Raw genomic sequence first — 17,175 nt, 5'->3', positions numbered from 1 at the left:
ATATGGTCATCTCTATTTTTGAGGATGGGATGAGCCAATTTTCTAGTTGGCTGGATATATGGGATGAACTAATTTTCTGTTTAGTTTGTGGGATTATGACGAATAGAATGAGTCAATTTTCTATTTGGTTGGATGGATTGGATGAACTGAGTTAATTATAATGATTTGTTAGTGAACACCATAATTTATGCATATTTATATTTATAGGCATTCCATAAGCATTTAGATGAATTTATGCATGTTTGAATTTATTTGAATTAAAAAGAGAATATCACTTGAAATAATAAAAATATATATAAATAGAGCATTACAAAGAAACTCATTTTTTTCATTAAATAACTTAGGATTGAAAATAATTTTAGATATTACTATATCACATGAGAGGAATATTAGCGGTTTTTTTCTATATTTTAGAGAATTTCTTTGAGGCCTTAAATATTGCTAGAATTTTTAGAAGTAGCCCTCTTTGGAGATTTTTATTTTGAAATCTACAAGAAATGTGGAGTTGAATCCTTTTAAAATAGATCCATCATAAATTATAGAATCGATAGAAAAAATTGTCATTTTTGAAGCTTGGCAACTAAACTGTCCAAATAGAGAAACAGGGAAGGCAATATTTAGAAGCAAACGGATATGTTCATCCGACATCATCCGCTTCTAGGATCGGGGTGAGGAGCCTCGGCCGGCTGTTTCTTCGGGATAGAACATCCTGGATTAGAGGAATATATTCAGTTGAGTTGGATGATTTCATCCAACCGGAGTCCCCTAACCAAACACCCGAACAAGTATTGTTCACCTAGATGGAACGAACCAAACACACTCTAAGTAGGACAACAAGAGGAGGAAGGTGGTGTCATCCGGCGGCGAGGACGGCACATGTCCAGGCGGCAGCCAGAGCAGGGCGGGGGAACGAAGAGAGAAGTTACAGCGGGCAAAGAAACTCCAATTCAAATCCAATAGCTGAGATGCATCGATTGAGATTTGCTCTATTTTCAATAGACTGATGAGGACAATCCCTATAATTTCACGGAATATCACTGTCATCTCTACAAACATGATAATACATACATACATTACAAATCTGAAAGTCACGGCCATGATTCCAGATCCTCCGGGAAGATGCACTGTAGATAGACTGAGCAAGGATATCTTCTAGCTACGAAAGCAAATTCTTGCAAGACTGCACCCCAGCCCCAGGTCCCCAATTAACTTCCATCCAAGGCCCGAACTGACCTATTTAGTTCTAGTTCATCTCTACCTCTGTAAGAGTACAAGGATTAAAAAATGTTGTGAAATTCAATCTTCTGACCTGAAATGGGCATAAAGAACTTGAAAAAATATTGAGTTTAAATTCAGTATGATATTGCGTACCAGGTTGTTTGACTACAGAATGTTTTCTGCCATACTATTTAAACAGCACTATCAGTCAGATCCCTTCAGCTTCCGAGGCCTCTTGGACTGGGGTGGTGACGGAGGCGCATCTATAAATCTTCCAGTGGACTGGCAAAAATGATTTGGGATGAAACAATTCGTAACATAGTTCTATTGTCTAATTTACCAAAAACATATGTAAGAGGTGAATTGAACTCATATAGTTCCATAGTAGACAATAATAGGTCAAGTCCTGACAAAATCTGGAGTGACCAAGCGCAGATTATCAAAGGAAACCTAGTAGCAGTCAGGGTTGCTAACATTGCAAGACTGTCATACTGCATAATATCAACTCCCGCGCCAAATGGCCATGAGCACAAGGACATGCCCTTCATTTTGATAATAGAAGATCTAAAATGCTGAAGTGCCTTGTATGGTGCTTTAAATTTTATTGGAGTAATGGTATTACTGCCAATTCAAATATATTGTTGTACCATCAGGCTGCAGTTCTGTACACTTGTACTAAAGCCCTAAACACTGCCTAAGTACATAACTAGCATTGCATGTAATGATGGTATGTTCTTCTAAAGCAAAACAGCTGAACCACTGGACTCCCATTAAATCGTCTGTAGTCTAAAGTAGATCAATTAGAAACAGCAAGGATGCATCAAAGACGTGCAATACAAAAGAAACTAAGCAAAGTATGATAGCAGAAAGAAAGGAAGGAAAGGAACAACAAACCTTCCTCTTGTGGTCCCGTTTGACTGTTCTTTCACCTGAGGTCACATGAAGCAGGATCATGCGAGATTTTAATATAGAAGTATAAACGATAACATTGAAGAGGAAAGAAAAAAGTAAAATCAAAGTGTTTGCTTTAAAATACCTGCAAACACAACTGTATCAGGGACAAAAGGCCTATCAATATCTCTATTAGAACGCTGCAAATAATACACAATAATGTTATAAACTAAAAAGCAACTGACCTGTTCATATTTGACAGGGAACTGGCCACAGAGCATAACTATTACAGTAAAAGGGGGGAAACATAATTCACCTTCTGTCTCAGCAAGGATTTTCCGCTAGACATGTCAATCAAATTTACTCTGATCCTGATTCTGGTTTTAATACTTATACTTCAATTAATAAGATATTTGAATCTTGAAATAATGTGAGTTAACATATCTTGTCATCGTTTTGCAAAATCCCATCAAGACTTCACTAAGCTCTTCATATTATACCTTCTATCAACGAGCTACTAATTCTGCAACAGTAAGAAGAAGACTATTTGGATTACTACATTTCTAATCCCCATGTTTTATGATTTCACATTATCTTCCACATTTCTACACAGACAAGAGGAGGCAAAAAGTAGGTGATTCGTATATTTATATACCATAGGTGTGTTTGGTGCCTCCGTGAAGGAACTTTCTCTGTTAGCTGAAACTTCTGCCTCTTTATTTTGCAGCTATTAACATAAAGTGCAAAAGAGAGAACTGTCAGCTGAAGGGAAAGAACTTAAGACGCATAAATATATTTAACAGATATTGTCGGTTTTCATTTCTGCCGTTGTGTTATTCAACAGGTGCTTCCAAAAAATCAGATAACAAATTGGGGATCAAAACTTTTGTAGCCCAAATGCAAATTTAGATTAAAAGCAGATTCAAATTGCTAATTGCTAAGAACCTGGAAGCTCACAATCTTAAAAAAAAGTACCTGCTTCTGTAGGTTAAGCAACGTGAGTATCTCGTTCCGCAATTCAAGATGTTCTACACAAACTGCTTTTGTTGGGACCTTAGGCTTCAAATTAACCTACAGAAAAACAATGGTTATGACGGTAGGTTAAAAATACATGTATGCTAATACACAACTTAGTTTGGTGCTCATCAAGTACAGAACGAACCCCTAGATCTTGTAGTGTCTGATCGACCCTTTTGATTATCCTAAGGCCAGCTGAAGCACTTGCTGCTTGGACCATTTGGTCAAGAGCATGGGTTCTCAAATACACTCGAAGCTGAAAGAGAAAGTATACGAGTCAAATGCATCTAAAAGGAAAATTATGTGGATAGATATATTAATCTTCATATGGTTCATAGACACTGCAGTTATAATAAGATAAAAAGACAACTGGCTAGTGGTGACATATTCATCCTATATCAATTTGTGATATGTTACCACTAAGAGAAGCCATCCTCCATGCAACAACTGAAACTCACTATTATCTTCAATTTTAAAAAATGAATGGGGCACACTTTTATGTAATGCTCAAATGGACACTTAGATCCCTCAAGTCCATGCGCATGAAAGTGGAATGGTTAAGCACTGCACAACTCAACATTAGAACAGTAATACAGTTCTAGCTGTTAGTAAACCTTGTGTCAGTTATAGCTAGTTTAATGTGAGTTGTAGCTAGTTTAATTCTGCTTTTTTTTCCAGTCAATTCAGAGGCCACTAAGGCCACAAGCAATAGGCTGTTAGGGCTGTGTTTAGTAGGTCATTAAGGCCACGTTTAGTCCTTTCTCGTATTCTATAAATAAAGGGGTAAGAAACTAGAAAAGCTGCAGCTGTCGCAGCACAAAAACCATCCATGTCCAAGTGTGTGCTTCACGTGTGTTTCTTCACCAAGTTCAGGATCAAATCCAACATTTGGTATCAGAGCTTGTGTTGTGATCTGGGAGTGCATTGTCTGTTGCATGGCGGTGCGTCAAGGACCCCTTCGCGCCGCGATCGCCGGTTGACACCATCTCCTACCGTCCACGGCGTCGTGACAACGGAGGCGATGATGTTGTGGTACATCGGGTTGTGAAGGAGGTTGGTTCATCGCGTATCCGATCTTGACGAAGAGCAACTACAACAACTGGTCGTTGTTGATGAAGGTGATGCTTCAAGCATGCGGCCTCTGGGACGCGGTTGAGCGCAGTGGTGCCGAGATGCAGGAGGACTGCATGGCGTTGGAGGCCATCCTCCGCACCGTGCCACAGGAGATGATTTCCACTCTAGCGGTGAAGCCAAGCGCCAAGGACGCCTAGGACTCCATCACATCGATGTGAGTCGGCAGCGATCGCGTCCGCAAGGCCATTGCTTTCAGCGACAGTGAAATCGTTGATGATTTCGCAATGCGCCTGACGGGGGTGGTGAACCAACTCAGCATCCTCGATGATCCCGAGCCGCCAGAAGAGAAGGTAGAGAAATATCTCCATGTCGTGCTGATCCGGTTCACTCAAATCGCCCTCTCTAATGAAACCTTGCTTGAAGTCACGTCTCTTTCCATCGAGAAGTGACAGGCAGGCTCAAGGCGGCGAAAGAGCGGTTTGACCCGCGAACCGTCGTCATCGGGCGACAAGATCCTCACCGAGGAGCAGTGACTAGCGAGGTACAAGGAGAGGCATGCAGGAGAAAGGAGCTCCAAACCTGCCGACGATGGTGGAGCGCGCCGTCACTCGCGTGGTCCGAGGAAGAAGGGTGGCCCTCTGGCTCTAACGCCAAGGATGCGTGGCGCGGTGATGTCTCTCGCAACAAATGTCGCAATTGTGGTCGCCATGGCCACTGGGCTAAGGATTGCCAACAACCCAAGAGGGAGCAAGAGAACCTGGCCAAGGAGGACAATGACGACGACGAACTTGCGCTGCTAATGGTGCAGGTCAGCTCACTCTCCGCCGCACACGAACCTTCTCATGGTCACGTTCACCTCGACGAGCCACGCACACAAGTGTTCTTGGGGGACGCCGATAACCATGGCAATCACCTGGAGGGGTGTACCTCGACATCGGCGCCACGAACCACATGATGGGGTGCAACTACATCTTTGCCGAGCTCGATCGTGCGATGATGGGCTCCGTTGGTTTCGATGATGGATCCGTTGTCAGCACCCACGACTGCGGCACCATCATCTTCATCAGCAAGGGCAGCGAACACAAGGCGCTCACCGGAGTGTACTACATTCCACGCCTCAAGAATTCCATCATCAATGTCGGTCAATTGGACGAGAGCGGCTACAAAGTCCTTATCAAGGATGGCATTCTCCGCATCTAGGACCGTCGGCGCCGCATTCTCGCTAAGGTGCAGCGTGGGCGAAACTGCCTGTACATGATGCGTCTTAACGTGGCAAGACCAATTTGCCTTGTTGCGTGTCATGACAACGATGCCTGGCGTTGGCACGATCGGTTCGGCCACATCAGCTTCAACGCGTTACGACGAATGGCGCGCCAGGACATGGTCTGCAGACTGCAGGAGTTGGAGCATGTTAAGCAGCTCTGTGAGGTCTGCGTGATGACCAAGCACCGACGCACCCCCTTCCCCAAGAAGGCCAAGTTCCGAGCTAACGGCCGCCTCGATCTTGTCCATGGGGATCTATGCGGGTCAATCTCACCTGCGACGCCGAGAGGACGGCGCTTCTTACTGCTAGTGGATACATGTGGGTCGCCCTCTTGGCAACGAAGAACAACGCGCCGGCGGAGATCAAACGGTTCAAGGCGGCAGCAGAGATCGAGTGCGGACGACCCCTGTGCGTATTCCGCACCGACAACGGCGGAGAATTCACCTCGACAGAGTTTACGCGCTACTGTGAGGAGCAAGGCATCCAGTCACTCCAGCGCCACTTTGCGGCGCGCCTTACTTCCCCCAACAGAATGGGGCGGTTGAGCGCCACAATCAGTCGATCGTTGCCACCGCCCGCACGCTGCTAAAGCAAAGGAAGCTGTCAGTTGAATTTTGGAGGGAGGTGGTGAGCACGATGGTGTACGTGGTCAATCACGCCCCTACGAAAAGTCTCGCCAAATAAACGCCATTTGAGGCCTTGCACGGCCGCAAACTACCAGTGCACTATTTGCACACCTTTGGGTGCGTGGTGTATGCAAAGGACGTCCAGCCCCATCTCAGAAGCTGGATCACCGGAGCACGGCCATGGTCTTCATCGGCTACAATGCGGGCGCTAAGGGCTACCGCGTCTACGATCCCATGTCTCAACGTGTGCACATCACCCGTGACGCCATCTTTGACGAAAGCACCAGCTGGGATTGAGATGCGAAAGTCGATGGCAACTCTGCTATGACGAGCGAGTTCACCGTCACGTACACAGTAAATGAAGAACTCCAAGGTGCACCACCACCTCTTGATGAGACAGCGAGCCTTGCACCAACACCAGGCAGTGCATCTACACCGACACCGAACAATGACGACCGTCTGGACATCTACCACGCCGACACGCTGGTCCGCTACAGCAGCATCAACAACATTCTTGGTGACGAAGGATTGCCTCCAGGCTATGCGGCACGGGAGCTGGAGGACGGCGAGCTCCACCTCGCCTGCGCAGGCGAACCGAACACCTACAGCAAGTAGAACGTGACGAGGCGTGGCGGGCGGCTTATGTGCGAGGAGATAAAGGCCGTGGAGGAGAACATCACTTGGGAGCTGGTGGACCTACCATGCGATCACCGCCCGATTGACTTGAAATGGGTCTTGAAACGGCAACTCTGCTGAAGCTGAAGAAGAACGAGGCCGGCGCCGTCATCAATCACAAGGCGCATCTCGTCACCAAGGGCTACGTCCAATAGCCCGGAGTGGATTTCAACGAGGTCTACGCGCCTGTCGCCCAGCTTGAGTCCGTCTAGCTGCTGCTGGCTCTTGCCGCCCATGAGGGGTGGCCCATCCATCACATGGACGTTTAGTCTGCCTTTCCCAACGACGTGCTCCAGGAGGTCTACGTCGCGCAACCACCCGACTTTGTTGTTGCTGGAAAAGAAGGGAGGGTGTTGTGAGTCAGGAAGGCCCTCTACGGACTCTGTCAGGCGCCGTGTGCGTGGAATGCGCGGCTTGATAGCACGCTGAAGCACCTTGGGTTCAAGCGAAGCACCCATGAAGCTGTTGTCTATGGTGGTGTGCGACTGCTCATCAGCGTCTATGTTGATGATCTAGTCATCACCAGGTATGAGAATAGCGAGATCGAGCGATTCAAAGGAGAAATGAAAGCTCAATTTAGCATGAGTGACCTTAGCCTCCTCTCCTACCTCGGCATCGAGGTGCAGCAGAACAGGGGATGAATCACAGTGAGTCAGGGGAGCTACGCCAGACGAATCTTGAAGATGGCTGGGATGGCGAGTTGTAATCTGGCACACCCCTATGGAGGAGAGGCTCAAGCTAAGCCGTGACAGCACGACGGCGGAGGTGGACGCCACCCAGTATCAGCAGCTCGTCGGTAGCCTTCGATACCTTGTTCATACTCGGCCGAACATCGCGTTCGCGGTCGGGTACATGAGCAAGTTCCTGGAGTGGCCAACCGAGGAGCACATGATCGCCGTGAAGCGCATCCTCCGCTACATCGTCGGCACTATCCACTATGGCTGCTACTTCGCACACGGGACAAAGGAGTCACGACTGATCGGCTACATCGACAGCGACCTCACAGGCAACATTGACACTCGCAAGAGTACGTCCGGAGCGATCTTCTTTCTCAGGCACAACGTGGTGAGCTGGCAATCCCTCAAGCAACAGGTGGTTGCTCTATCTTCCTGTGAGGCAGAGTATGTCGCCGCCGCCATGGCAGCGAGTCAAGGCGTTTAGCTAGCTTGGCTGCTCGGCGATTTCAAAGGAAAGCAAGCTGAGGCAATCAAGCTGAAGATGGACAACATGTCTGCAATAGCACTTAGCAAGACTCCCGTTTTCCATGAGCACAGCAAGCACATCAATATGCGCTACCACTTCATTCGTGAGTGCACGGAGAACGGGAGCATCAGTGCTGCCGTGCTGAATTCATCAGCACCAAGGATCAGCTCGCAAACATCCTAACGAAGGCACTTGGGCGAGTCAGATTCCATGAGCTACGGGCAAGGATTGGAATGGTCGAAATCAAGCAACCACGCAAGGTTTAGGGGGATATTTATTAGTAAACCTTGTGTGAGTTATAGCTAGTTTAATGTGAGTTATAGCTAGTTTAATTCTGCTGTTTTTTTTCTCAGTCAGTTCAGAGGCCACTAAGGCCATAATCAATAGGCTGTTAGGTCTGTTTTTAGTAGGCCATTAAGGCTGTGTTTAGTAGGTCATTAAGGCCATGTTTAGTCCTTTCTCATACTCTATAAATAAAGGGGAAAGAAACTAGAAAAACTGCAGCTTCGCAGCACAATAACCACCTGTGTACAAGTGTGATTCGCGTGTGTTTCTTCACCAAGTTCAGAATCAAATCCAACACTGGCATGCAAATGCATTTTTTTTCACCTGAATATCAGGAACGTGTTGTGCCATAGAGCCATAGAACGCGGTAAAAACATATTTTACAAATATGGCAAATTATAAGATACCTATTTTGTGTTTTTCAACACAACGGCAGTACTTTTAATGAAAAACTTGAATAAATGCCACTGCAAAGTATGCATTTTAAAACCATTGGTTGTGAGGTTCATATCTGAGGCCTGACCCCACATGTCAGTGAGGCATCCAATGGCATTTAAAAAAACGTGGGGCTTTATAGTGCCATTTATCCAAATTTCACTGTCTTAGTGGGACAAAATATTCATGTAACCTCAGTGTCCTGATAGTGCACTATCATGAGAAATTCTGTCGATATCTTAGATCTAGAGTGCAACAATAAGCATTGCAAATATATATATAAATTGGATCTGGGATGTTTCTGATTTATTCTCCTCCAGAAGTTGCTGAAGCAGTAATGCATTAACAATATGCCATAAAGATCATACAACAATTCTCAGAAAGATCATGCACTCAGTATTTTGTCATGATGGAATAATGGGAATGGTTGTGACACAGATGCATTGACCATAATAAGCTGAATTTAAGATGATGATGATGATTGTTGTTGTTGCATAGTAAAATTATTGTAGAGCAACACAACAAAACGGAATGTAGCTTCTGCAGGATTAAAAAGAACAAATTGTCTAATGTAACAAGAACCAATCAACAGCTCAGTATAAGACTTAACAAGAAATAACAAGAAATAATTAAACCAACAATAGTTTCTGAGTTACCATCCGTAGTGAATTAGGTATGGAGCTATTTGCTGCTGTATATGGATGTGTTAACGATGGATGAGTGCTGCTCATGGGAGATACATCTTCAACAGGAACCAAAGCATTATCAGAGCTCGAAGGCACTCTGGCTTCGTCCGCATTCTACAGACAAAGTGTCAAACAATTAGACATCCAACAATCCATACCATTAACATCAACCAGATAGTCCATTTATCTCTTCAAATTAACAACGATCAAAAATAACAAGGGGAGTTAATGAACAGTATCATGCCGCACATCAGCAGCCACCTGGAATGTCCAAATGGTAAAAATGATATTTGCTTGAACAAATAACAAATATCTAGATGATTTGTCATGAATTGCTTCACAAAAAAGCAACACTCATCCCATAAATACCATACAAATTACCATTAGAAGCCTATTGTTTAAGATTATTTATGTTATAGGAAACATGGAATCACGTTCATTGGTTACTTACTTTGCTAGCAGCGCGAGATTCCATAATACGTTTTGCTTCTGCTAAAATCTGAAAAGGAAACACTAGGCAGTCAGATACACAACCATGGAATCTAGCAAATGGTAAACAAAACGAGTCAGCTAATTTCTTGCCTCAGCATCCTTTCGTTCTTGCTGTTTTGTTCGGGAGAGAAGTGCAGATAATGCACGCTTCCTCTCAGTCTCATGAGCAGCATCGTAAGCTTCCTGAGAACAAACTCAGTGGGCATATGTAAGTACAGGGCAAATTTATCATAACAATCAAGTAATTACTTTTAGGTAGGGAAGAGAATTAAGTACTACCTTCAAAGAAGAATTCCCAGAAACTTCATCAAATGACCGAGCTCTAGCAATTAGAAGAGCCTGAGTAACTGCAAAAATAAAAACAACAATGACTACAGAGGCAAAGTAGAATGCGTAGATTTTTTTTTTTCCTTTTGAAGGTAAGTACAATGCATAGGTTGAAGTGGTGGAAATATAACTAGATTGTACAAATGTGCTTAGCTTTAGGAATTGATTAAATAGGTGAAAATTAAGCCATGAATCCATGATACTACCTAACCTCTGTTAACATTAAATATTACATAGAAAGACATGTACAGAGAAAAGTGTATAACAGACTAAATGCAGTGACATGCTTAGAATTTTTTATTCACCAATTCAAGAAAGTAAAAAAGGAAAAGAAGTCATAAGAGCATGATTTTGAAGATCTAGGATACAAAACTATGTGACCAATCCTTCTCAATGTGAAGGTTACTGTACATGAGTACACATATGACAAATTACTTGTACATTGAATGACAAATTGAATAAACCAGATTAAATCACCAATGTTGGCTTCTCAGCAAATAAATGCATGTGTAAAACATAGAAAATTAACAATGGAAGAGAATTTCACAAAGCGGGTTCTATCTGAGCATCGAGATATATCAAGATTAAATTACCAGAATAGTAACGGCTCTTCAGATCTTCCACACTGCGAGTGGCTGGAAACCTATCTGCTATTACGATGAAGCGAAGGTCAAACCGTTCACTTAATTCAAATAGCTGATCTGTTTCTTCCCTGCTCCATGCCTGAAATAGGCACATCAAATATTTCTTTTAAAACTTTGTAAGGAACAGTGAACAAAAAAATAATTGAAAATTCAACACCCTAAAAGTCAGTAGGTTTGTGAATATCCAAAATGACTGCTGACCAATACCAGACATACAGTCCATTGGTTCTATTCTGGAAATTCTGTTAAGGCAGACGAATTACTGAATAATAACATATACAGGTAAGGTGAAAACATGACTATGAAATTTCAAATATTTCGACATAGTGGTTGATTGTATACAAGAGTGCAAAGTTAAAGATATTCATGGTAGAGTTATTAAACGCAATGAGGCCATCAGCAATGAGGTCCTACCACTGCAAAACTTTTTTTCCTGTTTCTTAAGGTTTGGTTGACATATTTGAAATATTTGAACATGAATACACCAAAAGCAGAATACGGAAGCTTTCATTTATGAATTCCAAATACTCCAAAGGTACACTGTCGGTGAATCAGGAACCGGGGGTCCCCGAATCCCGAGGTCAGGCCAGCAATCCACCACGTGGCGCCATCCCGCGGGGTCACCTCCGCGAGGTAAAAAGACTAAGTCCCGGGAGAGGGCGCTCGGGCCACAGTCAGTGGTCCCCGAGTGCCCGGGTTCCCCGATGAACCACGAAGACTAAGTGACCAGGAGAGCCAAATACCGGGAGAGGTGTGCCTGGGGCCACGAGCAGTGGCCCCCCGGGCACCCGAGTACCCCGAGGACTCAACGAAGGAAGTTCCGGGAGAGAGTGCTCGGGGCTGCGAGCCGCGTCCCCCGAGCACTCGGTTCCCCGAGGATTCGTACAAGCATGCCCGGGAGAGAGTGCTCGGGGAGGTGAACAGTAGCCCCCGAGCACTCAGTTCCCCGAGGACCGAGGAAGGGCTCCCTTGGGAGAGAGTGCTCGGGGAAGTGAACAGTGACCCCCGAGCACTCGGTTCCCCGACGACCCAGAAAGCCCCCTGACAGTGGCCCCCACAGGGGTCCAGAGATGAGGTGTCAGCCAGTGAAAAGCCCGAGGCCGCATTTAAGAGCGCGCGTGGCCTGTCACCTCCAACTGCTCCCGCCACGCTCGGTGTCAGTTCCTACCATATTCTGGCAGAAGGGCGTGGGGACATTAAATGCACGGGTCCCATCCCGTGCCATCCGGCGCGCCTCGGGATAACGTCGTAAGGCCCAAGGCGTTCCGTCTGCCGCGCTGCTGTGGCAGGAGAACAAGACAGGGCGGGCACGCCGGGCCGTTCTGCGGCTGCCCGGTGGGCCCTCTCCACGGCGCCGTTGCCAGTGCCATTATGGCGACTGGTGACCAGGCGCGGGGCGCGTTTTCAACCCCCGGTCACTTCGCACAGAGGCTATGATGACGCCTTTTCCATTTATGGTGCCTTGGAACTCGTGCCCTCCCTTTCGGGGCACGCTACTGCCGACGGGTATTTAAAGCAGCTGGCAGCAGTGGACAAAGGTAAGGAAGTAAGTAAGCAAAAAAGGCGAAGAGTTGGAAGTGGAAGTTGAGGCAAGCTCTGCACGGTTGAAGCAGTTAAGGAAGTAGAGAAGATCGAGAAGTCCAAGGGCACTCAAAGCCAACAGATACACACAGACCGAAGAACAAGGAGCCACAGGCTCTAGGATAGACAAACATTCTTGTAACTAGCAACATCCTTAAGGGACATTCTCTGAGCATTTATAGTATCCATACAGAAGTAGGGTGTTACGCCTCCGTGCGGCCCGAACCTGTCTAAATCCCCAGTGCATTTATTTCATTCCGCACCAGATCATTCCACCCCGCCAGCCATCGCATTCATATTCATTTATTTCTCCGGCAAACATATTCAGAATCATCCCCCCGGCCGAATCTCTAAAAAGGAGTCCCTCATGATCCCTGCGACAAGAGTTAACCCTCCGACATACACCCTAGCAGATCAGCAGAGATAGGGACCGCCAATAGGCAATACGTGTTAATAAGCATGAAGTGCTTACAAAGGTGGTAGCTTGGGAAAATAAGCACGATGTTTACATCAAACAGATGTTTAGAATTTAGAACGTAACTATGTAAATTTGTTGAGATGGGAAAGTGGGAAAGAGAGGAGTATAGTTCAGTGCTAGTATACTATGCCTCAGAAAACAGAGTTTAAAATGGACATTTGCAAAAAGACCAGATTGGTTCTTTCCAGGATTTTAACCGCTAATAGCACAAAAAACATTAAGCGTGTCACAGATACAAATCAGACACTACATTTCCACAATTTTATTGTAACTAGTACCTACAGGATCAACTAAATACTTCTCATATTCCTCATCCGTGTATTTAAGAATATCCACCTTCTGCAAAAAGAAAGGATAAACAGAAACAGAGTAAGCCCAAGATTTTCCCAGGGAAGGCTTCTTGCTCAATGATGTACCTAACATAATACAGTTCTTACCTTGTTATATTTTGCAAACTGATAGTCACCAGTTGGTTGAACACCATTAACAACTCTAACCTGCAAAATCAAATTGATGAGAAGTACAGTTATTATGTGAGCTAGTCATTTTAGTTTTAAATATTTACAGCATATTAGTAAAGCATGAGAGAGAGACCCAATGATAGAGTTGCAGGTTGTCAGTTCGTGCAGAGGACGTGAAAGGTAACCACTGCCATGTTACCTGCATAAGTAATTAAAATGGCGAGGTTAAATCACCTAAAGGCTAGAGCTGTCCCCTAGCTCCAGTAGCATCAAATAACTAGATACGACTAGTCATCGTCTGCATTCCATGTGAAGTTCAATGCGAATTGAATTTCCTTGATACTGAATAACAAATACAACATTTCACAAATATTTGATACATCTAAGGTAAAATTGTCTAGATACCACTATTTCTGAACCAGTTGCAGCATACCACTCTACTGTCTGAATTACTGTTTTAGCACTACGTAGTTGTTGCAACTTGCTCCGGCTAGCACTGCACCATTAGATTGTAAACCAACGGCCTAGATCAGTCTTGATCATCTCCCACCTTCAAGGCTGTTAAGGCCTCCGTCCTCTTCTTCATGTCGCCAAAGCACACCTCCCCTGTCTGTGAAAACGACAATCCTGCTGCACCACCTCCAGCGTGGAGCCCCTGCCCCAGCTCCCACACGTGGCTCCCGTATGATTCACACCGCACGAGCTGCGGAGGAGGCCGAGCATTGGCACAGGACATCGGTGCATCCTCTCCGGCACCCAGATCTGGCTATGTTAGACTGACCCCAGCCACACCTCGAGGCTCAGCTAGTGCACAGAGCAGAATCGCGCCTCCGCCTGCGTACACGTGCAGCCCTGGCGCGCAGGAGATCTGCACGCAACCTCGTCTGGCCTGGTATGGTCCTTGTCAGAGAGGCATAGGAGCACGACCAATGGGCCTAGCTTGGATGTGTTGCTTGTTTGGTTCAATCGAAGCATGCATAGTTTTGTTTCTTCCTTGTCCCATCCTAAGGAAGCCCTTTCATAGCTTGCTTGGGTTGGATGATTGCTCGTTTCTACAAGACCTCTTCCTTGCCACGAGCTCTCAGATATGCCTCCAGGAAGATGAGTAAGAAGGGGAGGAGAATCTCTTAGCCTCGGGAGATGGGTTCTCGAATCCAATGGGGCTCGGAGAGGTGGACGTCGCCTAGATAGGAAAGATCTCACACGGAGGGCTACCGCACACAAGGACGTGGGGAGCAATGGTGGGAGGTTGAAGAAAGCGTACGGACCTGACAGAGTGGTAGACTGCAAAAGATGGGGAACTAACTAGTGCTAAAGTAGTAATCTAGGCTTGGGGAGTGGTATGTTTGCAAAACGGTTCAGGGGGAGTGGTATATAGGCAATTTTGCATAAATCTGAATGCACAAGTTCTTCACTAAACACAGAGGAAATGAATAAGTGATACAGAAAGTTGGTACCTCCATAGAAGCACAACTCTCGTTGCAGGTCTTGCTAATTGCAAACTAATATACTCGGTTGAAGTCAAAAGGCTTGTTTCAAACAGGATTTACGTGTTAATTTACTTAGTTCATGTGGCACAAAAACAGTTTGCTGAGCAGCCACATATGATACAATGCACATGATAAAACTTAATCTGGTAACCAGGAGCAAATTTTACTGGCAATTCAAACATAATTATACATGAACAGGTCAGCATTTCAATCTTCTTATACCAATTCATCGGCAATGTACTCTTCACGCAAAGTTCTCCAAATGCTTGTAGCTTATGAATAGCTAAACGCTCAGCTCAGTTCAGATGTTACCCAATTTCCAACAGACATGAGACGAGTTGCACGCTCACCTTCTCCTTCTCGGCAGCAGGCCGACGCTTCAAGTGCGATGCCTCGACGGTCGGCATGAGCGGGGCCATTCCCACCCCTCCTGTGAGCGCATAGACCTGTATCCCCACGGCCATTAGCACCTCAGCAACGAGCAGCAGGAGGGAGGGTGAAGAACGGTGATACCTCGCGCGAGACGCCATCGGGCTTGCGCTGCGGCTCCTTGGGCGGACGCGACTTCTTCTCCTGGGAGGACGAGAAGGGGGTCTTCGGGAGCCCGAGGATGTCCTTCGCGTCCATGGATACGGCCTCACGAGGAGGGCGCCGGTGGAGGAAGCTAGGGTTAGGGTTTTGGTCCGCCCTACTGCGACATGGGACCAGACGCTGGGGTGTTTCGAGCTCGCTAGGCCGGGACGGAGAAGGGCAGAAGGCAAACCGCAAACCAAAGCTTAGCGGTTCGGGTGACGGGTCCAAACTCGCAAACCCGACTCGGCATTCCAGCAACCCGTCATCTCCAAGGCTTAACGAAGCTTGGTTTAGGGTAGACGTGAGGTCGTGCCGGGCCGTTGTCGGACCATGCCAATAAAAGCCCGATTTATTTCGAATATAAGGGCTTGTTTAGATGTCTTAAATCCCGTTAGGATTCCGGACCATTCTCTGAATACAAATTGGCCTATGGATTTGCTGCCATTTGAAACTCTGACGGTAATTTAGGTACCACATGGATTGAAAAAACCACGGTCATTCCACTTCCAAACCTGTCATTTCACGAGGATAAACAAATGTTTGTGAAGTGAAATTTTCTCCCTACGACTTGTCGCTCTTGCGGCCTCGCTCTCTTACTCCCTCCCAATATTTCGCCCTCATCTCCACAGGCATTGGCACTCTAGTGACTTCGTCGCCACTTGTCTTTGATGCCCCCCCCCCCATGCGCATCGCTACCATCCCACGCCGCCCTTACCCTCCGCCTCTACAAGTACCTCTACCATCGTTTCCTCCCTGTTGCGACTAGGTGCCCTCGAAAGGTGCTAACCAACTAAGCGGGCCTAACTGGGTGGGCAAAATCAGGCTGAGTTTTTTTTTGGCTCAAATCTAGTTTAGAGTCTATCTACCTCTCACTGGAGTGTCTGGATTGAAGTTAGCACCTGATTTTTCTTGAACGGCTCCTCACTCCTTCAAACCCCCTCCCCCCACACCAACTCCATGCATTGTTGCCTCACCACTTACCAAGTCCTTGCCTCTGTCGTTGCCCATTCCCCCTTATTCCTCACCTCCGACAAGTTCTTCATGGTGTGGTTGCCACCTTCCTCATCTGTGATGGCACCAGTTTAGTATACACATATTATTTTACACAATCTGATTGATTTCATCTAACAATCATTGATTTGATTCTTATACTCCCATCCAACGCTTCGAGGCTTCTGAATCCACTGTTCCCCTCCCCACTATAAAAATCACACTCACATGTTGATTACTATAATAAACATTAATGGCTCTAATCAAGCATTGACGTTGAGGACCACAATCAATATTATGTTTTATTTGACACAGCTCCAGATACAAGATTTTTTAGAGGTAATCAAATCTAGCTCTAAAAAAAATTAGATATTTTGATGTGAATGGATTGAGAGTATTTAGTTTGGTTATTTGTTTTTTATTTTAAATTAAAAATAAAAATTTAAACCACTTTATTTTATCATAAAAACTCCAGATCCAACATATATCTTAGAGTTGGAGCTGTGGCGAATAGGCCCTTAATTGCTACAATCATGCATTAAGTAACTCAAATTAAATATTATTCCAAAGAACATAATCATATATTAGATGACTCAAATTAAACCATTCTTTTTTAGTCATCTCATCCCCCCCCCCCCCCACACACAATCCAATTCCTTTATTTCGATCTATCTTTGCTCTTCCTTCCACAACCTTGTGCATCAGGCTCTCCTACACCTGCTCTCTTAGACCATTCTCAACCGTTTCCTTGCCTTCCCACCCCAA

General features: G+C 45.5%; 1 protein-coding gene across 3 annotated transcripts; it reads right to left on the bottom strand.

The window, feature by feature from the left end:
* Positions 1-946: 946 nt before the first annotated feature.
* On the bottom strand, positions 947-15,598 carry LOC133929317 (SWR1-complex protein 4-like). 3 transcript variants are annotated; one of them, XM_062376026.1, is made up of 17 exons: positions 15,361-15,597; positions 15,198-15,293; positions 13,491-13,556; positions 13,334-13,393; positions 13,179-13,235; positions 10,787-10,916; positions 10,146-10,213; positions 9,957-10,049; positions 9,826-9,873; positions 9,345-9,488; positions 3,272-3,382; positions 3,085-3,180; positions 2,765-2,836; positions 2,255-2,309; positions 2,113-2,147; positions 1,372-1,500; positions 947-1,260 (listed from the first exon to the last, which is right to left on the bottom strand). In XM_062376026.1, the coding sequence occupies exons 1-16, from the start codon at positions 15,472-15,474 to the stop codon at positions 1,423-1,425; spliced, it is 1,323 nt and encodes a 440-aa protein (XP_062232010.1). In that variant the 5' UTR covers positions 15,475-15,597; the 3' UTR covers positions 947-1,260; positions 1,372-1,422. The 3 variants fall into 3 exon arrangements, with proteins under 3 accessions (XP_062232010.1, XP_062232011.1, XP_062232012.1); XM_062376028.1 differs by lacking the exon at positions 947-1,260 and adding an exon at positions 2,426-2,632 and having other exon boundaries at positions 1,476-1,500; positions 15,361-15,598; XM_062376027.1 differs by lacking the exon at positions 2,255-2,309 and having other exon boundaries at positions 15,361-15,598.
* Between the last annotated feature and the right edge of the window lie 1,577 nt (positions 15,599-17,175).

The sequence above is a fragment of the Phragmites australis genome, chromosome 9, assembly GCF_958298935.1.
Source record: "Phragmites australis chromosome 9, lpPhrAust1.1, whole genome shotgun sequence".
Classification (NCBI taxonomy): Eukaryota; Viridiplantae; Streptophyta; class Magnoliopsida; order Poales; family Poaceae; genus Phragmites; species Phragmites australis.
This window is presented reverse-complemented; position numbering and strand designations above follow the sequence as displayed.